Source organism: Myotis nattereri (genome assembly GCF_964212035.1).
Source record: "Myotis nattereri genome assembly, chromosome: 6".
Lineage (NCBI taxonomy): Eukaryota > Metazoa > Chordata > Mammalia > Chiroptera > Vespertilionidae > Myotis > Myotis nattereri.
The window spans coordinates 19,345,836-19,369,243 of NC_138081.1; the positions used below are offsets into that span (position 1 = coordinate 19,345,836).

At 38.4% G+C, this 23,408-nt stretch overlaps 1 protein-coding gene across 1 annotated transcript in view; it reads left to right on the forward strand.

Annotated features, from left to right (window-relative positions):
- Positions 1 to 2: 2 nt before the first annotated feature.
- The window catches only part of MMUT (methylmalonyl-CoA mutase), a 39,077-nt gene continuing 15,671 nt past the window's right edge, over positions 3 to 23,408 (forward strand). Inside the window, exons 1-8 of the mRNA XM_081094684.1 lie at positions 3 to 158; positions 8,089 to 8,513; positions 9,768 to 10,135; positions 14,404 to 14,561; positions 16,601 to 16,772; positions 18,633 to 18,881; positions 19,620 to 19,731; positions 20,825 to 20,940. Coding sequence (XP_080950810.1) covers positions 8,129 to 8,513; positions 9,768 to 10,135; positions 14,404 to 14,561; positions 16,601 to 16,772; positions 18,633 to 18,881; positions 19,620 to 19,731; positions 20,825 to 20,940 — 1,560 coding nt within the window. The 5' untranslated portion in view covers positions 3 to 158; positions 8,089 to 8,128. The remainder of the gene's footprint in view (positions 159 to 8,088; positions 8,514 to 9,767; positions 10,136 to 14,403; positions 14,562 to 16,600; positions 16,773 to 18,632; positions 18,882 to 19,619; positions 19,732 to 20,824; positions 20,941 to 23,408) is intronic.

Here is a 23,408-nt window from a genome sequence, read left to right on the forward strand (position 1 = left end):
GCGCGAGGTGATTGGCTGGGAGGAGGGCGTTGTCGACCTACGCCCCCCGACTGGCTCGCTGGCGGGGGCCCCGCTGCGTGGACCTCTGGCTGGTGGGGTCGGGGGCGCCCCGCTTCCGCCGCGCTCTCCCGGAGCCCAGGTCCGAGACCGACCGGCCGGTGAGTAGGACCGTGCACCGTGGGGCACGTCAGCCTTTACCGTCCCTCCGTTCTTCTGGCTCCTTCCCCCCCAACCCCCGTCCTCTGAGCCTCTGACCTCTCCACCTCCAACTTCTTCCTGCACGTCCTGCTCGGACGGGATCCCGCTCTCCTCTACCGTATCCTGAGGCTTAGGTTCGCCTCCGTCCGCTCACTCTCAGGGAGGCCCTTGGGAGTTGAGAGGTACTGCGGGGCAGGTGTTTTTCTCGGGTCGGGGGCCGTGTCGCCATGTTCCCTGGCCACCCAAGCACCCCGAGGCTCCTAGGCAGAGGTCACTTGGATGGTTGCAGAAGGGTGCGTTGGCGCCGCATGTTACTGTGAGTGTGAGTGTGAGTGTGTGTGTGTGCGCGTGTGTAAGAGGTGGCGGTACTCCTAGTGACTTTCGGTATGCAGGTAACGGAAAGTCAGATCTAAATTGACGTAAAATTGTAAATTACTAACTTGTTCTCCGTTCTATCTAGAAAGAACATTATATCAGAAGGTCGAAAACGTGGATAGTGTATGTGTGGTTTTAGATCACTTGATGGTTCCCCCCCCCATATGTTATGTTTAATGATTTATTTATGCTAATATTTAATATGCATGTTCTAGGTTGTCATCTCCAATCCAAATTTGCTGAACAGTGGAAGTTGGTTGGTTCTTTTTTTTTTTTCTTCTTTTAAGTATTTTTATTGATTTCAGAGAGGAAAGGAGGAGGAGGAGAGAAACATCAATGAGAGAGAATCGTTTGTCAGCTGCCTCCTGCATGCCCCCTACTGGGGATGGAGCCAGCAACCGTGACCCGCTGGTCCATAGGTCCACGCTCAACCACTGAGCCATTGCTGGCAGGGCAGAGGTGACTAATTATTGAAATATTAATGCGGAGCTACATGTAAAAAGCCAAAACTTGAAGGTTATTTGCTTTGCAAGTTGCTTCTTTGAATGCTTGAAGCTTCTCTTTAAAAAATGTTTTTATTGATTTCAGAGAGGAAGGGAGTGGAGAGAGATAGAAACATCAATGATGAAAGAGAATCATTTATCGGCTGTCTCCTGCACGCCCCCTATTGGAGATCCAGCTGGCAACTTGGCATGTGCCCTAACTGGGAATCCAACCGTGACCTGCTGGTTCATGGGTCCTCACTCAACCACTGAGCAACACGTGCTTGATTCGAAGCCTCTCTTGATGGGTCTGAGAAAATTTCGAAGTCCTGTTGCCATCAGCAGTAGTTGTGTGCTTATCTAAAAACTAGAGGCCTGGTGCATGAAATTCGTGCATGGGAGTGGAGGGATCTCTCAGCCTGGCCTGCACCCTCTTGCAATCTGGGACCCCTCTGGGGATGTCCGACTGCTGGTGTTTAAGCTTGATCCCACAGGGATCCCTGCGGGATCAGGCCTAAACTGGAAGTTGGACATCCCTCTCACAATCCAGGACCACTGGCTCCTAACTGCTCACCTGCCTGCCTGATCACCCCTAACCACTCACCTGCCTGCCTGATGCCCCTAACCACTCTGCCTGCCTGATTGCCCCTAACCACTCTGCCTGCCTGATGCCCCTAACCACTCTGCCTGCCTGATTGCCCCTAACCACTCTGCCTGCCTGCCTGATCACCCTTAACGGCCTGCCTGCCTGCCTGATCGCCCCTGACCGCCTCTGCCTTGACCGCCGCCACTGTGGCTTCATCTGGAATGACGTCTGGAAGGTCGTTCGGCTGGCTGGTCTAATTAGCATATTATGATTTTATTATTATAGATGATATTTATTTCCAGCCTGTACCAATTTGCCATGTGATTTTTAGGAAGTAAGTTTTGTAGGGTTTTTTTTTAATCATTTGTTCAGGTTTAAGAAAGCGCATGATTATTTTGTGTGAAGTGTGATATTTCCTGTCTACAGTCTAGTCTCAAGACAGTTTTCAAATTACTTTTTATATCATTACTAGAGGCCCGATGCACAGATTCATGCATTGGTGGGGTCCCTCAGCCTGGCCTGCGGGGATTGGGCTGAAACCGGCAGTCTGACATCCCCCGTAGTAGTGCGTGAAGCAGCAGGCGGCCTGGGAGGAGCCCGAGCATGGCCAGTGCCACTCCCACTCATTCTGGCCCCACTGCACCTGCCGCTGCTCAGTAGCACTGCCACAGAGGCAGGAGAGGCTTGCACCACTGCAGCTGCTCTTGGCAGCCATGAGCTCGGCGTCTGGCACCCATGGGTCAGCTGAGCAGCGCTCCCACTGTGGGAGAGCACTGACCACCAGGGGGCAGCTCCTGTGTTGAGCATCTTCCCCCTGGTGGTCAGTGCATGTCATAGCTACTGTCTGGTCATCTGGTTGCTTAGGCTTATATATATATAGAATATATATAGATTACACTAATGGTTTAGTTATAACTTAATTATTCTTCTCACCCACTTTTGAAGCTAATACATGTAAGTGTGTGGCTTGTTAGATGGATGACAAAGATCCCGTGGATTTCATAAATTAAAAATCATAATAGCTTTTAAAATGGGTCTGGCCAGTGTGACTCAGTGGTTGAATGTTGCATGGGAACCAGGAGGTCACGTTTTGGTACCAGGTAGAGGCACATGTCGGGTTGGGCCTCCATCCCCAATTGGGGGTGTGCACAAGGCAGCCAATCAATGATTATCTCTCAGCATTGATGTTTCTCTCTCTTCCTCTTCCTTCCTCTCTGAAATCAATAAAAATATATTTAAAAATTTAAAAACTGGGAATTGTTTTTGTTGTATTTCCATTAGATTTTATATATTTTTAGCTAGTTGAACATATTGTATTTACAATTTTTTATCCTGATTCTTTCACTTGATACTTTTTGAGCCTATCTCCTTTTTAAAGAGACTATGTATAACATATTTAAAATTTTGACCTATGTATAATATATTTACACTAGAGACCCAGTGCACAACATTTGTGGACTTAGCCCGGCTTGTGCCCTTTTGCAGTCCAGGAACCCTTGGGGTATGTCCTACTGATGGCTGTAGGGAGTGGACCTAAGCTTCAGTTGGGCATCCTTAGCGCTGCCGCGGAGGCGAGCCACTGTGCTCACCAGCCATCCGCCCAGCTTCTGGCTGAGCGGCATTCCCCCTGTGGGAGCGCAGTGGCCACCAGGGGACAGTCCCTGCATTGAGCATCTGCCCCCTGGTGGTCAGTGTGCATCATAGTGACTGGTTGTTCCACTATTCAGTCAATTTGCATATTACCCTTTTATTATATAGGATGTAAGTGCACATGCAGTAATTGTACAGTTTGACAAATTTCCACAAACTGAATACATCTATATAATCAGCATTCAAGTCAAGACCGCCTCAAAAACTCCTCTCTCGCTCTTTCTGTACTAGCCACTATGAGTAACTATTCTCCTCCCTTCTAACATCAAAGATTAGTTTTGGCGATTTTTTAAATACATTTTTATGGCTACATAAAATTCTATCATTTGTATTTTGCTATAATTATTCATTCCTATGTTGTTGATTATCTTTCTAAATCTTCTTTATTACAAGTAAAGCTAGAGGGAACACATATTTTATGTAGTAACTTTCCTAGAAGTGATGTTCCTCAGTGGAATGGCAGTATCATTTCTGAAACTTCTTGTACATATTTCCAGTTTGTTTTCTGAAGTGGTTAAAGCAACTAATATTCCCATAAGTGGTTTATGTGTTTTGTTTCACAACCCTCTAATAAAAGTTGGGTATTTTTATTTTCTTTTAAGCTTTACTATAGTAAGAAATGATATGGAAACTAGAATTTTAAGCTCACATTACTTCTTTTTTTAAAAAAATATACTTTATTAAATTTTTACAGAGAGGAAGGGAGAGGGATAGAGAGTTAGAAACATTGATGAGAGAGAAACATCGATCAGCTGCCTCCTGCAAACCCCCCACTGGGGATATGTCCACAACCAAGGTACATGCCCTTGACTGGAATTGAACCTGGGACCCTTCAGTCCGCAGGCCGACGCTCTATCCACTGAGCCAAACCGGTCAGGGCTCACATTACTTCTTAACTTACCTATTATAAAACAATATGGCATGATGGATATATTATAAAATTTGCATATCAGAATATTTTAAAATACTAGGTTCTAACAAGTAGCAATTCAGATAAATAGTTTACTGCTTTGTGGAATTTTGATCAAGCTATTTTATTTCTTTACTAGAGGCCCGATGCATGAAGATTCGTGCACTGGGGGGGAAGGTGGTGGTGGAGGAGGGGTCCCTCAGCCCGACCTGCACCCTCTCCAATCTGGGAGCCCTCAGGGGAGCCCTCTCCAATCCGGGAGTTTCTGTCTTTGCAATCATATGAGTGAATTGTCTGAGACTCCCAGCCCAGTTTGGTTTGTTGCTCACAGAATAATAGAGGCATTTTTTTTTCTTTGCTTCATTGGTGGAGATTTCCTGGGAGTTTTAGGATACCTTCCCTTTAATTTTTCCTAGACACTCTGATTTTACTTATGTCTCTCGCCTTTGCTTTCCCTCCATCCCCCACCTCAACAGTAGCTTGCTCCAGGCTCACTTTGCTCTAGATCAGTGGTTCTCAACCTGTGGATTGCGACCCCTTTGGGGTCGAATGACCCTTTCACAGGGGTCGCCTAAGACCATTGGAAAACACATATATAATTACATATTGCTTTTGTGATTAATCACTATGCTTTAATTATATTCAATTTGTAACAATGAAATTGGGGATCACCACAACATGAGGAACTGTATTAAAGGGTCGCGGCATTAGGAAGGTTGAGAACCACTGCTCTAGTGTCTAGGACAGGGGTCCTCAAACTTTTTAAACATGGGGCCAGTTCACTGTCCCTCAGACCGTTGGAGGGCCGGACTGTAGTTTAAAAAAAAAATATATGAACAAATTCCTATGCACACTGCACATATCTTATTTTGAAGTAAAAAAACAAAACGGGAACAAATACAATATTTGTATTTGTATGTGGCCCACGGGCTGTAGGTTGAGGACCCCTGATCTAGGAGATCTGTCTGCCACCAGAACTACGATTCCCAGCATTCCTGGTGCTCCCTGCACTCTGGGCTTCTGCATCCGGTCCTGGGGCTGCCATCAGAAGTATGATTCCTGGTGCTCCCCACGCTCTGGGTTTTCCCCAACCGAGGGAGCCACGTCCCCCCAAGCCTCGGCTCTCCTGCTCTGCTCTCCGTCTGGTGACCAAGGGAGCCACGTACCCCCAAGGGAGCCACGTACCCCCAAGCTGCCGGGTCTCCCACTCTGCTCTGTGTATGCAAATTACCCGCCAACTTTGTTGGGTTAATTTGCATACTCACTCATTGGCTTGTGGGCATGGCTTTGGGCATGGCTTGAGCGTAGCGGAGGGACAGTTAATTTGCATGCCTTTTATTATATAGGATTTCTGTGGACCTAAATTTCTACATAGTGAAATGATGAAATTGGACTTAATGGGAATTAGATACCTAATGTAAGACTCTGTGCTAGTTATAAGGAATATGTAGTTCTAATGTCAGACCAGTGTATAGTATAGACTAGCAGAGAAGAAATGTGTGTGTGTGTGTGTGTGTGTGTGTGTGTATTAGAGGCCCAGTGCATGAAATTTGTGCATGGGGGGTCCCCTCAGCCCAGCCTGCACCCTCTCCAATACGGGACCCCTTGGGGGACATCCCTCTTACAGTCCTGGACTGCTGGTTCCTAATTGCTCACCTGCCTGCCTGCCTGGTCGTCCCTAACTGCCCCCCACTGCTGGCCTGATTGCCCTCACTGCCTCTGCATGCCAGACTGGTTGCTCCTAACTGCCCCTCTCCCAAACTGGCCTGGTCTCCCCCAACTGCCCCCCTGCTGGCCTGGTTGCCCCTAATGGTTCCCCCTGCCAGCCTGGTCCCCCTTCATGGCCTCCCCACAGGCCTGGTTACCCCACACAGCCTGCTGTTCAGTTGTTTGGTCGTCCCTCACTAACCCCCCTGCCGGCCTGGTCGCCCTATGCAGCCTGCTTGTTCAGTCGTTTGGTCGTCCGTCACTAACCCTCCTGCTGGGCTGGTCGTAGACAGCCATCTTGTGAGGGTGTGAGGGTCAATTTGCCTATCACCTCTTTATTTTATAGGATATTCATACAACTATAAACCTTCTTTTGCCAACCCCTATATATAGAGAGATGTATATATGATTTTATAGACATGTATTTTATGTAGATAACAAATGTATCTTACATAAATAAATGCATTTTATAGAAGCATAAAAGATAGTATTCTAATATGTTGTCACATGGGAGATGGTCTGTCTATATAAAAGGCTAATATGCTAAGTGTCCTTCCCTCCGTCTGGGTAATGACATCAAGTAGCAACCCCCGGCTTCCTCTCCCTAGCCTCCTTGCAGTTTCTTCAGCCCAGGAAGACTTTAGCCAGGTGGAAACACTTTATACTGTAACCAAATATCTGTGAAGCGTTTTCCTGGGTCTCATCTCATTTGATCCTCACAGAAGTCCTGGAGTAGACAGGAGACTCAGTGGAATCCTATTTTCTTTTCATTAGCCAGAAAATGGAGATTTAGAAAGCTTAGAACCTTGACCCGACTGAAAAGAAGTAAGAAATGGTGAACCTTGAAAATGACTTCAGGTTTTCTCACTGCGCAGAATATAGTCAAACACTACTGCAGTTAAATATTTTACCCATTGTTCTCCCTTCGTGATCTATAATAATAATCTACTTCATGTTGATATTTACTGATGTGTTGCTGACAATTACCTGAAAGAGAAGTTGGGGTACTTCACTGGGCTGGAAAAAGTTTATCTAAATCAGAAAGCAGGTCTAATTAAGCAAGTCTGTTCTATATCTATAAAAGGCTAAGTTGACTCGTGCATGTGCGATACATACTAGTAAAAAGCTCTCGCTGGTGCCAATCGCACGCATGTATTTTGATCTGTCATTGTCAATTGTGAATTTGGTTGACATTTCTATTATAGAGAAAGGGTGAATAGCGACATCAATATATTTCTTCTAATTAATTTCCTTTCAATGTGCACAAATTCGTGCACTGAACCACTAGTAGATGTATAAATAAGAAAACGGAGTTCTATAGATTACTGAAGAGGCCATTTAGCCCAGCTTGTGGATTCAAGCAGAGGCTGTGAGTATATTAGTTCAATTCAAGGCCTTTGAAATGGGACTGCCTAGATTCAAATGCTGGCTCTTTTGTGCCTCAGTTTCCTTGTCTGTAATAATATTAGTACCTATTTCTTAGTGTTGTGAAAATTAAAATTGGTACTTTATGTATAAAGTTCTTAAAGCAGTGCTGGGCCCATAGAAAGCCCTGTATATTAGAGATGATATCTTAGCTGAATTAGCCAAATAAGAACATTCCAGTCAGGTGGGAGAGCAAGAACAAATCAAAGAACTTTGACATATACAGGGAACTGTGGGTAATCCAGTACCTATAGAATACAGATTGAGGAAAAAGGCAGAGATGAGTCTGAGAGGCAAGCAGGTCATGAAGGCCTTAAATGCCTGTTTGTCTTCCTTACCACTTTTTATCCAGCCGCCAACACAATGCCTGTCATTAAATAAGTGTTAAATGAAAACCTTTTGAATGAAAAGAATCAATGAAGATGCTATATACTATATCCTCTCTACAATGCAGAGCCTTTGAAAAATCTTTAAGAGCAGTGTGACTTCATATTTGCTCCGCTGTCAGTGTGTAGAATAAATTAGAGGGGCCAAGACTGGTTAGTAAAATCAGCTACGAGGCTATTGAGGAAGACGACTAGAACAATAATAGTAGTTGTGAGAAGACGGGCCAGTTATAAACTATCAGATACAGGAAACAGAAAAGAAGAAGAGATAAAATCACACTAATATACCTTCTTCCTTCTCTTTTCTCACTAATAGCTCCCATTTTGCCTTTCTCTTGTAAATAAATATACCCTGTGCTCTTTTTCTAGATCAGTTTTTGATTCTGTTGGGTGTTTTCCATGCTCCATCATGTTGAGGGCTAAGACTCGGCTTGTTTTGCTTTCACCTCATCATCTGAAGCAACTAAAAGAGTCATCAGGCTCCAGACTTATATGGCAGCGACTTCTACATCAAAAACAACCCCTTCACCCAGAATGGGCTGCCCTGGCTAAAAAGCAGCTGAAAGGCAAAAATCCAGAAGACCTAATATGGCACACCCCAGAAGGGATCTCCATAAAGCCCTTATATTCCAGCAGGGATACCAAGGACTCACCTGAAGAACTTCCAGGAGTGAAGCCATTCACACGTGGACCATATCCCACCATGTACACCTTTAGGCCCTGGACCATCCGCCAGTATGCTGGCTTCAGCACTGTGGAAGAGAGCAATAAGTTCTATAAGGACAATATTAAGGGTGAGATTTTAATGAGATATAATATTTATGATCAAACATACACTTTCTCATCTTGGTTTCTTTTTGAGGGGAGGTTGGCTAATCTCTGTAAAGATAATAGTTATTTTATAATTTTGTAGTTTAGATTGTATTCTGAAAACAATGAATGGTTTTCAACTTCCATGGTCAGAGGATAGGTGAGCCAGAATAAAATACTCAGTTCTTTTTTTAAAAAAATATATTTTATTGATTTTTTACAGAGAGGAAGGGAGAGGGCTAGAGAGTCAGAAACATCGATGAGAAACATTGATCAGCTGCCTCCTGCACGCCCCCTACTGGGGATGTGCCTGCAACCAAGGTACATGCCCTTGACTGGAATCGAACCTGGGACCCTTGAGCCCGCAGGCCGATGTTCTATCCACTGAGCCAAACTGGTCAGGGCAAAATACTCAGTTCTTGAAAGCAAAAAACACTTCCATGCACATTGTGTAAAAGAAATTAGGTGAAGTGAAATTCTAAGAAGAAAAGAGACATTGGCTTTGTCTTTGAAAAGTTTTAATAAACATTATTTTAGGGTAGGAATTGGAGGCTAAAAGGGATTAAGTGATGTCTAAAGAAAGTAATAAATAATAATGTGGTATAAATATATTCAGTGCAATCTGGCATTCATTCTCTGAAAATCATATTTACTATTTCTTCTTTCTCATCTGTTATAAAGTCATATTGTTTGAATGCTGGACTTGAGAGTCTATAACTTTGTATTGGCCATAGAGGACTGAACTTATATTTAGTGTAGAATATTTCAGCTTTTCACATGATTTTCATAGTTTCCCAGAATATTTGAATAGCCAAGACATCCTGTAATGACCATATTAAATGAAAAAAAATAAGTGAGCATAGAAATACTAAATACTGTTAACTATGTATAAACAGCCAAATCTTGACATGAATCATCAACATATTTCTATCAAAAATGGTTAGGATACAAAAAATCCACAAATGGACGTAACATAAATGAGGTGTTTTGTTTTGTTTCTTTCATTCTGATAGTGAGGTCTGGAACTCAATTTGTGCATTTTAGCACATGGGAAACAACTGACTGCCTTAGGAAATAAAATATCTACTTAAATTTGTTTTGACATTTACAAACATAAAAATGTTTGTTATAAAAGTGTACTATGATGAGATGAATCAACACTTACTAGTGATAGGAAAATCAGTTAATTTATATGCCACACTCTTTAATCTGACATTATGTTTTCTTTATATATTTAGCTGGCCAACAGGGATTATCAGTTGCCTTTGATCTGGCAACACATCGTGGCTATGATTCAGACAACCCTAGAGTCCGTGGCGATGTTGGAATGGCTGGAGTTGCAATTGACAGTGTGGAAGATACAAAAATTCTTTTTGACGGAATTCCTTTAGAAAAAATGTCAGTTTCCATGACCATGAATGGAGCAGTTATTCCAGTTCTTGCAAATTTTATAGTAACTGGAGAAGAGCAAGGTGTACCTAAAGAGAAACTTACTGGTACGATCCAAAATGATATACTAAAGGAGTTTATGGTCAGAAATACTTATATTTTTCCTCCAGAACCATCCATGAAAATTATTGCTGACATCTTCCAATATACAGCACAGGTATCCTTTGTGTTTATTATAGGTTTTTCTGTAGTTCTGTGAATGTAGGGATTTTTATAAAATACCATAACCTAATTTGAATTCAGTAACTGACTAAGTAACACTTATTGTAGTATAAAGTCAGATGTGGGGTTTTTTGTCTTGTTTAGTTTTTGTGTATGTGTGTTGTTAGTTTCTTTTTCTTTTCTTTTTTTTTTTTTTTTGTCTTTCATGTACTAATGTTATGGTCTGTCATTAGCTGTAGAAATCTGGACACTAGACATTTACTGTATTTTCTTTATTACTAAAATTTTTATAATCAGAGAGGGCCCATAATTTATACTTCTTCATTTCTTCACTTTTGAATAGACACGGGTGTCAGACAGATGGGAATCAAAGTATCAGCTTTATTTCTGCTAAAATTGGATTAGAACAGCAGTTTTCAACCACTCTATCCAGGATACACTGGTGTGCTGCAAGAATTTTTAAAACATGCAATACCTGACTATTTAGTTACAGGCATTGATCTCTTTTACCTTAGATTGTCAAATAAGAAAATGACAACAGCCAGTAGAACAATGGCCATCTGGTGTGAATGAATAAAAAAATGTAGCTATTTTTTTTGTTAGATCAGCAAAATATATATTTTTTGGTGTGCTGCAGTATTTTAGTAGTTCATGTGTGCCATGAGATGAAAAAGATTGGAAATTGCTGGATTAAAAGGTATCATTTATATCTGCAACTACAATGAGTCTCCTAATATTTCACCCCTGAATTAGGTTCATCTTTCTCAATCAGAGTGGTGGGAAAATAAGCCCTTGTAATGTTCTATATTAACAGCAGTACCTCCACAGGAAACCTAGTTTCTTAATTTCCCTTTGGATAATTCATATATTTATTTCCCCCCATCATTCTCACTTTGCTTCTTTTTAAAAAATATATAATTTAAGCATTTTAAAAAATGTTTTTATTGATTTTTAGAGAGAGAGGAAGGGAGAGGGATAGAGAGATAGAAACATCGATGAGAGAAACATCATTGATCAACTGCCTCCTGCACACCTTGTACTGGGGATCGAGCCCAAAACCTGGGCATGTGCCCTGACCGGGAATTGAACTGTGACCTCTTGGTTCCTGGGTCGATGAGCAGCACCAGCCAGGCTCACTTTGTTTCTTGATAGCAGTCCTCTCCTTTTCCTCACCAACCTTAAAGTTAGACCACTGTTTCATAGTAAAGGACAAATCTCACTCCCACCATCAAATCTGTATCTCTTTCACCTCTTAGAATTGCTATTATCTCAGAACTCTTACAAGTATTGCATATTCTCCTCTTTTTTTAAAAAAATATATTTTATTGATTTTTTACAGAGAGGAAGGGAGAGGGAGAGGGATAGAAAGTTAGAAACATCAATGAGAGAGAAACATCGATCAGCTGCCTCCTGCACACTCCCTACTGCGGATGTGCCCGCAACCAAGGTACATGTCCATGACCGGAATCGAACCTGGGACCCTTGAGCCCGCAGGCCAATGCTCTATCCACTGAGCCAAACTGGTTAGGGCATGTTCTCTTTTGAGATTTAGCCTTGACACTTTGCAGTTTTACTTATTTTTATAGATTTCATCTGTCTATGAAAATGATACTGTATAGAATTGTACATTTCTATCACCCTTTTCAATGTCAAGAACACATGCCCAGGAGGATAGCATATGACAAACCCAGATATACAAAAAGTAGTGTCTTAAACTAAATAGGAGGCAGTTCTCTTTCATGTAGAAGTAGTGAGGTGGGGTGTCAGAAACCATCACAGTCATAGGGTTCCAGTTTCCTTTCATCTGGCTTCTCCTCTGTTGTTAGTGTGCCAGCTCAGGGGCCAGGTGTGTTTGTATGAAGAGAGGGACCCGGCTTATCTCATAAAAGGTAAACTTCCAGAAGGAACAAACCAAATTTCTACTTGTATGCCTCAATGGACACACACCAGTAGTGAGGGAAGATTGGAAGTGCAGTTCTGGACATTGGCACTCTGAATTTATAGTTCAGGTATTATAGGAGAGTGGAGAATATAGCAGTGGGTGCTGCCATACTTGTACATTTCACCTTGTAAAAGATCCTAATGTCCTCTACAAGCTCAAAATTGCTTTATATATAGTTCTTCCTAAAAATGATAAAAGTGCCAGTTTCAGATATTAATCAAATAATGTTGTATTAAAGTGCTTGTAAACTGTAAACTTTCGTATTATTCCTTAAAAATTTCTAATCGTGGCAGAGTACACATACCATAAAATTTACCATCTTAATAATTTTTAAGTGTATTGTCAGTGGTATTAAGTACGTTCACATTGTTTTGCAGCCATCACCACCATTCATCTACAGAACTCTTAATCTTGCAAAACTGAAACTCTGCATCTAAGTACTAACTTTCCATTATCCCCTCCTTCCTCACAACGACCATTCTACTTTTTAATCTTTATGAATTTGACTAAGCACCACATATAAAGGGAACCATATAGTATTTATCTTTGTACGACTGGCTCATTTCATTTAGCATAATGTCCTCATGGAGCATCCATGTTGTAGCATGTGTTAGACTATCCTCCCTTTTTAAGGCTGAATAATATTTCAATAGTCCAGTATTTTTATTATTATTAAAGAAATCCTGCTACTAAAAACTCCTCTTGGTAGAGAAGCACATGTTTTTTTCCTTGCTTCTTATTTGTAAATTCCCAGTATACTCAAGTAGTATCTTCCATGGAATTCAAGTCCCTTATTGCTTTTGTGATGGAAAATTTTAAAGAGCTTTTAGTTAGTTATAAATAAAATATTTGCAAAGTAAAATACAGATAATCCACATGATATGCTAGAACAACTAATTTTTTGTTGTTGTTAATTCTTACCCGAGGGTATTTTTTCCATTGATTTTAGAGAGAGTGGAAGGGAGGTGGAGAGACAGAGAGAGAGACACATCGATTGGTTGCCTATCGCACATGACCGAGACCCTTTAGTCCACAGGCTGACGTTCTAACCACTGAGCACCGGCTAGGCCAACTAATTTTTTGTGTGCTTACTGTGCACTGACATAATACTAAGTGGTTTAGATGAATCATTTCATTTAATCCTACAACAACTTCATGAGGAAGGCACAATCATTATCTGTAGTTTATACTTTAGGAAATGCAGGAATAACAAGGTCAAGAAACTTGCCTGCAGTCAGTCTCATGGCTCGTTAAGTGACAGCTAGGATTTGAGCACTCTGATTCCAGAGCCCATGTTCTTAACCACTGTGACTTCCAGTTAGTTATCTTCCTGGTCACTTCGTTTTTATTATTTTTTGTTTGATTAATTTTTGGGAAGGATAATAATTTTTTGGCTCTTGAGAATATGTGTGATATGCATCTTATCTAACATGAAATTTTAGGATAGTGGAAATGCTGTTTTCTTAGTGATTATGGTAGAAAGAATCTGTCTGAGATATGCATAGCATTAAATATCTCAGTAAATTAAACTGAAATCTTTGATTTTTGCCATTGATTTTATCCTGTTTTGTTTCAATATGTAGTACTTGGGGTTGAATAATTTTCCTGTTTGTTTCTATATTGTGTACTTACTCATGTTCAATGACTTCATTCAAGTAAGATAATTAGTAACAAGTAAATAACAATTAAATTTATACATCTTCAGCAGATTAGCCCAAAGTTATGAGGTCTTAGGACCTCTTATGAGGTTAAAGTCATTGGTTTTGAATTAAAGATGTCTTTATTCAGTTCTCAGGGCAAAGGTTACATTCCTGACCTCAGCCAGCTAATTTTGAAGTTTAAATTTTTGGTGTTAAAGGTGATGGTGTTGCCCTAGCCGGTTTGGCTCAGTGGATAGAGCGTCGGCCTGCGGACTCAAGAGTCCCAGGTTTGATTCCGGTCATGGACATGTACCTTGGTTGCGGGCACATCCCCAGTAGGGAGTGTGCAGGAGGCAGCTGATCGATGTTTTTCTCTCATCGATGTTTCTAACTCTCTATCCCTCTCCCTCTCCCTTCCTCTCTGTAAAAAATCAATAAAATATATTAAAAAAAAAATAAAGGTGATGGTGTTAAAGGTTCATTGGATCAGTCATTTAAATTGGCAAGTGAATTAAATGTAACAAAGTTATCATTAAATATTTTCAGTTAATATTATAAGCTAAGTTACTTAGTATATCTGAGTTGAACATCATTTAAAAATAATATTGTCTTATAAAATAGATTTAATAGAACCTTTTAATATTTTTATTCAGTGTTGTGTTTTGATTTTATTTTATGTAGCACATGCCAAAATTTAATTCAATTTCAATCAGTGGATACCATATGCAGGAAGCAGGAGCAGATGCCATCTTGGAACTGGCCTATACTATAGCAGATGGGTTGGAGTACTGTAGAACTGGAATCCAAGCTGGCCTGACAATTGATGAATTTGCACCAAGGTGAGTAAATTAAACTCGGATATTGCCTCAACATTAAGAAAATGCATAGGACTATTTTATGAGTACACACAGCAAAATATATTGGTAAAATGAATTTGTATATGTGTTATACTATATTCTATTGTTTTATCAGAGTATTAATGAGAGAATAAGTCAATACTGTTCATAATTAAAAACAGAATAAAGTTTGACTATACTTCTTGGTAAATAAGAATCTTGTCTCCTGTGATATTCAGAGAATACAATTAAGTGGCACGTTTTGACAAATAATATTAAAATGTGAATATCATGCTTAAGATAGATTTGTTTTTATTTTTTCAATGAAAGTTTAAAGTACAGGAGTCACCTATTACATTTTAGTTTTTCATCTGGTGCACTTATAAATTTGGAATGCCAGTGCTATTGAAAATTTTCTTTCAAACACCTTGTTAATAAAATTGTATGACAACATGAACAGACTTAAAAGAAGTTTATGAAGCATTTAAATATGGAGATCAAAATCAGTCTGATGAGCAATAACATGCTAAGGTTTGCTCTGGGCCAAGCACTAGGAATGTAGCATGTGAAAAATATGGCTTCTGCCCTGAAAGAGTTTACAGACTAGTGAATGCTCATATGAGGGATTGTTGCATACTTATTACGACAGCAGTTCTCAAAGTGTGGTCCAAGGACTCCTGGGAGTCATTAAAACACTTTCCTGGGTTTTAGAGGTCAAAAGGGATTTCATGATTATATTAAGAATTTGCTATTTTCACTTTGATTCTCTCAAGAGTATGCAGTAGTTTTCAAAGACTACCTGATATGTGATGTAACAGGTTAAATGAGAAGCAGATATGTGACTCCAGCTATTTTCCTGGAGCCACACATTAAAGAGATTTGCAAAAATGTAGATCAGTGACTCTTACAATGTTTTGTTTTAGAAAAGTATTATTTTTTAATAAAAATGTTACTTATGTTAATATGTTGGATTTGTTATTTCTAAATGAATTAATATGTAAAATATTGATAGATATTATCCAAATAAACAAATTTTCTTTAGTAATTTTTAAGAGTTAAAGGGAGCCTGAGACCAAAATATTTGAGAACTGCTGTTAAGAACTTCCAGCTAGGTGAAATAAAAAACAAAAACAAACAAACAGACAACTCATAGACAAAGACAACAGTATGGTGATTACCAGAAGAAAAGCGCAGTGGGGAGAGGTAGAAGAGGATATAGGAGGGGTAAATGGTGAGGGCAGTAGACTTGGCTTGGGGTGGTGAACACACAATATAATATATAGATGACGTATTATAGAAATGCACACCTGAACCCCATATAATTTTATTAACCAGTATCACCCCAATACATTCAATAAAAATAAAACAAAAAATAAAAACTAAAACTTCCAAGTGTATATCAAGAATTTTTATTGTGTCTTAGTTTCTTTACTTCAGGTTCACCTTGTTTTATATAGGGGTTCACAACCTTTGTGCTCTTAGACTCAGGCAAGTAACTGAAATGTGTACAGCTCACAATGTAGAAGGGAGTAGTAGGTTGGGAATAATTGGAAAAATATATGCCTAAACCAAGAATATGCCTAGATAGTCATTCTTTTAAAAAAACTTAAATTCCTATTCAAACAATCAAGCTTGTAGTTTTAGTCCCTTTGTAAGTGACCCCTGCCTTTGGATATTCTTAAAAAATATCTGTGTGTGTGTGTGTGTGTGTGTAGGTGTGTGTGTGTGTAGGTGTGTGTGTAGTGAATAATTCTGTAAGGACACAAGAGAACTTTTTTTTCCTAAAAAATCAACAGCACAGTTGTAAAGTGAATTAATTTTTACCTGAAGCAAATAATCACAGCCATTTCTTCTGCATTCATAAAACTGTACTTCTATATGTTAGGTTTAAAGTTACTAAAGTACATATGCTTGATTTTAATATAAATTAAGTTGTGAAATTAAAATCTGACATTGTTTTTAGTGTGTGATACAACTCATATTATTTTCCATTTTATATTGTTAACTATAATCAAATTCTGGACTTAATATTACTATTTTAGGCTGTCTTTCTTCTGGGGAATTGGGATGAACTTCTACATGGAAATAGCAAAAATGAGAGCTGGGAGAAGACTCTGGGCTCACTTAATTGAGAAAATCTTTCAGCCTAAGAACTCTAAATCCCTTCTTCTAAGAGCACATTGTCAGACATCAGGATGGTCACTTACTGAGCAGGTATGCACATAATTTAAAGTGTAGAATTTTAACAAAGCCATATGTTTTCTTGTAAGAAACACGACACAATCAGGAAATAGATTTAAGAACCTATCTGCTAATATTTGAAAATAATTATTAATCTGAAGCATAATTCATACTTAACACATTCATACTTGTTTATTTTTACACATATTAAAATAAATAAAATTGTCTCCCTCTAGTGGTTAACAATATAAAATTATTTAAATCAGCTTACATGTTTTACTTTTATTTATTTATTTTTATTTAAAAAATATTTTTTATTGATTTCAGAGAGAAAGGGAGAGGGAGAGAGAGATAGAAACATCAATTATGAGAATCATTGATCGGTTGCCTCCTGCACACCCACTACTGGGGATCAAGCCCATAACCCGGGCATGTGCCCTTGACTGGAATCAAACCCAGGACCCTTCAGGCTGCAAGCTGACGCCCCATCCACTGAGCCAAACCAGCCAGGGCATATGTTTTACTTTTAAAAGGGAAAAAATGTGGTGAGGAAGAAGTATAAATCATAATTTAATGCTATTGTTTTAAATAATTTTAAGGGTGAAAATTCATAACATAAAACTGTCTAATTAAATTGATTATATATGCCCAAACCGGTTTGGCTCAGTGGATAGATCATCGGCCTGCAGACTGAGGGATCCCAGGTTCGATTCTGGTCAAGGGCATGTACCTTGGTTGCGGGCATATCTCCAGTAGGGAGTGTGCAGGAGGCAGCTGAATTGATGTTTCTCATCAATGTTTCTAACTCTCTATCCCTCTCCCTTCCTCTCTGTAAAAAATCAATAAAATATATTTAAAAAAAATAAATTGATTATATATATTTATTTATTATAGTTGTATGTTTAAGTAAGCGTGCATGCAGATAGAGCATTTAAAAATTATCATCACTTGGGTAATTTAATTTCATTCTATTAAAATTTTTATGGTAGTCTTTTTTATATGCGTTTTTCTTTATAAAGTTTTTTTGATAAATTTTAAAATAATTTATAGCTTTGGAGTTAGATTGTTTTTATATATTTAAAAGTGAATAAAATGAATTTGCTCCATATTAAATATAACTTCATGTCATTATAAATGGAGAAATATAGACTTCAGGATTGGAAGGAACTTTAATAATTGTATTTGTCTTAAACTCATTTTTACAGCTAAGGAAATTAAAGTCCAGAAAGGTTCAGTGACTTGCCCAAATCACAACTAGGAGCACAATAACTCCTTTATTGAGGGCCTGTTTTAGGTACATCTTGTGGCAGATACTCAAGGTATACAAAATAATTAGGAGATAGTGAATTATGAAATGAAGGATGTTATAATCTAAGTAGACAGGTGTACAGTTATGATACACTTACAGAAGAGTAAGGAATACAAAAGTAAAAACAACAAATATTTAATATTTCAGGGATTATAAGAGGCAATATTTTTAGTGTTTACACACTAGACCAGGGGAGGGCAAACTTTTTGACTCAAGGGCCACAGTGGGTTCTTAAACTGGACCGGAAGGCCGGAACAAAAGCATGGATGGAGTGTTTGTGTGAACTAATATAAATTCAAAGTAAACATCATTACATAAAAGGGTACGGTCTTTCTTTTTTTTTAGTTTTATTCATTTCAAATGGGCCGGATCCGGCCCGCGGGCCATAGTTTGCTCACGGCTGGACTAGACACTTTGACTCTTAATTCTAAGTCTGGCTCATTTACTAATCTGTCTAAATTTATTTGATATTCAGAAGCCTAATGTAGATATATCTCTATATCTATATCTATATCTATATATCTATATCTATCTATATCTATATATCTCAACTGTTGCCATTTTTTTCTCATTAACTATTTTAGGATCCTTACAATAACATTATTCGTACCACAGTGGAAGCAATGGCAGCGGTCTTTGGAGGGACTCAATCTTTGCACACAAATTCTTTTGATGAAGCCTTGGGTTTGCCCACTGTGAAAAGTGCTCGAATTGCCAGGAACACACAAATAATCATTCAAGAAGAATCTGGGATTCCCAAAGTAGCTGATCCGTGGGGCGGTTCATATATGATGGAATCTCTCACAAATGATGTGTATGATGCTGCTTTGAAGGTCAGTTTAGTCTCTTTAAACTTTGTTTTCAAGATTTACAGGTTTATACAGATTTATAGATGTTTTGATTTATAAATCAAATCATTTATAGATTTATCTGAAGATTAAAAATGTTTGATGGAAAAGAATTTTAGATTTGACTTTCTAGTATTCGAAACTGAAATGTAATTTAAAAAATATGTGTGTATTTGCCCTAGCCAGTTTGGCTCAGTGGATAGTGTCTGTCTGTGGACTGAAGGGTCCCAGGTTCAGTTCTGGTCAAGAGCACATGCCCAGGTTGCCGGCTTGATTCCCTGTAGGGGGCATGCAGGAGGCAGCCAATCAATGATTCTCATCACTGATGTTTCTATCTCTCCTTCTCCCTTTCTCTCTGAAATTAAAAAAAATATATTAAAGAAAAAGAAAGTGCAATTGACCTTCTTCCTTTCTGCTGTCAGGTACTATTCCACCACCCCTTTTCCACCATTTCATTTATACCTGAGGCTGTGATTGAAGGTTTACGTGGTTCCTGGCAGTGTCAATAAAGATGGAGTTATACCATTACTCTGCTGCTCAAATAAAAAGTAGAATTGGCCCTGGCTGGTTTGGTTCTAATTAATGACTGTGATGTTAATTCTTATAAATCATTAAATTTACCACTGAAATAATTCAATATTAGTAATTATGTAACCTAAATCTGAATATTTTATGAAAATAGTTTTGTATTCTCTTCTCATTTTATTAAACTGTTTTTCTTAGCTCATTAATGAAATTGAAGAAATGGGTGGAATGGCCAAAGCCGTAGCAGAGGGAATACCAAAACTTCGAATTGAAGAATGTGCTGCCCGAAGACAAGCTAGAATTGATTCTGGTAAGATAAGTAGGAGTGTTCGTATGTGAAATCCAGTATTTAACATGAAATATTAATTTCTGTTTGAAGATAACATATGTAGTCAGCAAAACAAAAGTAACAGAAAAATGGAAATGCGGATAAAATGTTTCTCATCTAAATCTATCCATCTATCTGTCTGTCTGTCTTTCTCTGTTTGTATTTTAGTATGTATGGATGCACATGGACAAAGCATATGTATAAAGTATGCAAGTATGAATGGAGGCATGCCCATTGTGTCCATGTACATGTGTGTGGGTGGGTATCTTCAGCATTTGAAAGGTGACATGATTATTCGTCATTGGGCTCTACATTGGAGTTCCATTTATTTATTCAGTCAGTCAACACTTTTTTAGTCTTAAGTCTTTGAGACGCTGTGCTGTGTCTGAGCGTACAACTGTAAATAGGGCAGACATAGTCTGTGCACCCACAGAGTTAACATTTTAGTAAGAGAGAGAAAATTAACAAGTAAACAAGTAAATAAAAAAAGCAATTCTAGATTGTGGTAAATTCTATGAAGGAATTAAGAAGGGATATAACCTGGTGTTGGGGTAGCAGGTTGTCTTTTGCTAGACTAATAATCTGGTAGTTTGAGGCAAAATATATTCTTTATCATGCTAAGGAAGTGTCTTTGTTATTCTAGTTTATCATTTATAGTTTTAAAAATATTTTTTGTTTTCATGCGATTGGCCATAAGAGAATTTAAGAAAATATTAGAAAACCTGTTGGGTGTTAATTCTCTACCTTATAAATCTTAGATGGTTGCTGCTATGACTGTTTCGATTTTGTAAAAGTGTTAGAAGATGGTTTGTCAGAAACTCTGGGAAAGCATATTATTTGGGAGAATAATAAAAAATGGTCCTTTACAGAGTTTCTGATACATACTTGTTTTTTCCCCTCCCACCTTCATCCCATATTGGGTTTTGCTGATTTATATTAAAGTTTTTCATTAAATGTTAAGAAGACTGCTTAATAATATTAAACTTACAAGAGATTTCATGATGATCAGACTATTATTATTAGGCATTTATTTGTGAGTAGACTCTACATATTATTTTCCTCTGGGAAATAACAGGTTCTGAAGTAATTGTTGGAGTAAATAAGTACCAGCTGGAGAAAGAAGAACCTGTGGATGTTATGGCGATTGATAATACTTCAGTGCGTAACAAGCAGATTGAAAAACTTAAGAAGGTAATAATAGCTGTCATGTTTTGAGTGCTTTCTTTGTTCTGGGCACTGGCTAAGCCCTTACATTATCCTGCTAATTCCTTACAACAACCTCATGAGGTGAATATTATTTCCCAATATTTTAAAGATAAGGAAAACTAAAGATAAGGGAGATTGAGAAACTTGGATAACTAATTGAACAGCCAAGACTCAGAAATCCAAGTATTTTGACACCAAAAACTCAGTGCTTTAAATCATGATATCTGCCTCTGAGCTATTAAAAACCACACCATAATAATATTTCCTATCACTTACAGATTATCATTTGCAGATTAGAATAAGGCATAGGTGATTATGTAATTCACAATAAAGTTCAGAATCATATTGGAACCCAGGGCTTCTCACTGTAATTTATTTCTATTAGACCATGGTTCCTGATACTATTATGAATCATTTACCTTCTGTTTTTGTATTTTTAAGTAAAATATATTTGGTAGTGCTTTAGTAAGCTACACTTTATAATGAACTGCATTTATTTTGATTGAAACGAAAGTACTGTCTTTTCTTCTTATTTCTTCTTTCTCACTGAGATATGATCTAAAGTATATGAAATACTAAACTAGATAAAACATATTAATTTTCACTGTTGTAACCAATATATTTCTATTGTGTGAAGCTACCTTGGTCTCTTAATCTCTGACTGTTGTATTTATGTCGAAGGCAGGAAACTTGAAATTCCTTAATGGCTTTTCTCTGTTTACTTTCTCTGTGATTGTTTAAGACAAGAGTGGGGAATGACTGGCCCTCAGGCCGTATAAGACCCCAGAAATCATTTGGTCTGGGCCTGCCAAGGCGTTAGGAGTGAGTTAATTAAATGTTTGACCAAACATAGCAGACTAAATTTTAAGTTGATAATTTTGTATGGCCTGCGGATGATGTTATAAATATCCAAATGGTCCTTGGCAAAAAAAGCGTTCCCCACCCCTGGTTTAAGATATAACTCTTCCCCCCTCTTGGTTCAAATGATCTGTAACAATCTACTTTGTCCAGGTAGATTGACTGCATAATGATAGAGTTAATGATAGATGTTTAATGGTATTTCCTCTTATTTAATCAAGAGATAGTGACTCCTCTCTTACATTTTGTCATTTTAAAAGGCCCTTTTAGGGTGTAGCATTTTATTTCCAGTGATCACAGAAGTCTCAATATATATTATATTTGGGAAACCCCTTTTCTCTCCTAGTATACTTTAGGCATTTATTAATTCTATACCCTCAAGCTCGAAGGATTCCATTTATAATAAATGATGATAGACCTTATTTCGGGCAAGAGAGAGAAATTTAATAATGGAGTTGGTTTTTTCCTTGCCCGTAATATATATTTTCTGGCCCACCTCTGCTAATAGATACCATAGAATTTTAGTGACATAGTGAGCAGTATAGTATTTTAGACTCGTATTTTACAAGTGATGAAAACCTGTAAAATATTGGATTTTAAGTAACTTCGTTTAGACAGGCTGTTGACAGAGCACAGTAGATCTAGGAATAGTTTTTGACCATGCCTTCCATTGCCTTTGTTTATCTCAGTATTTCTCATGGTCTCTGTCTCTCTTTGTCTCCTTGGAATTTTTTAAGATACATTTTTTATTGTTGACATTATTACAAACGTCTCCCATTTCCCCCTCTTTGCCTACCCTCCATCCAGAGCCCACTGTCCCCTCCCTCTGGCCCTCACCACACTGCTATCTGTGCCCATGGGCTAATGGGCCATACCAATATGTTCTTTGGCTATACTCTTCACCTTCTTTCATCCTGTCCACCCCACCCACCTCCCCTCTGACAGCTGTCAGTCTGTTCTATGTATCCAGTGTGTCTGTTTCTCTTTATTGTCAGTTTATTTTGTTCATTAGATTCCACATATAAGTGAGATCATATGGTGTTTGTCTTTCTCTGACTGGCTTATTACTCTTAAATACAAAAGGAAAAACAATATACATACATATTGATATATTGTTAATTAGTTAAGGAAACAAAATGCAAGTAAAATATTATCTAAGTTGTAATCTGCTCATTTTTTTCTTCCTTGTCACTATTCATCTTTAGTGCCTTTGAAATTCCTCATATAAAAGAGCCACTGTTTTCAGTGTCTTGTAGATCTTATCATCCAGTCAGGGGATACAGACAAATACTAAGTAAAAAAAATACTAAGATAATCATGTGATAATACTACAAAGACACTAGAGTAGGCCAAATGCAATGGGATGGCTGGGAGAGCAGTTTTAAAGATATTGAAGATATGAAGACTTATGAACTAGGACATAAATAATAAGAAATAGAAGAGAAGGGGAAAAGCCTAGAAGCATGTCCTACTTGGGATGGTCAGCACTGTTATTACTTCCCTGCTTGTTTCTAACTTATCAGGGTTATACAGAATTTAGCATGATTTAGGAGGTTCTTAAATGTTTATTGAATGAGTAAATGAATAAATTAAAG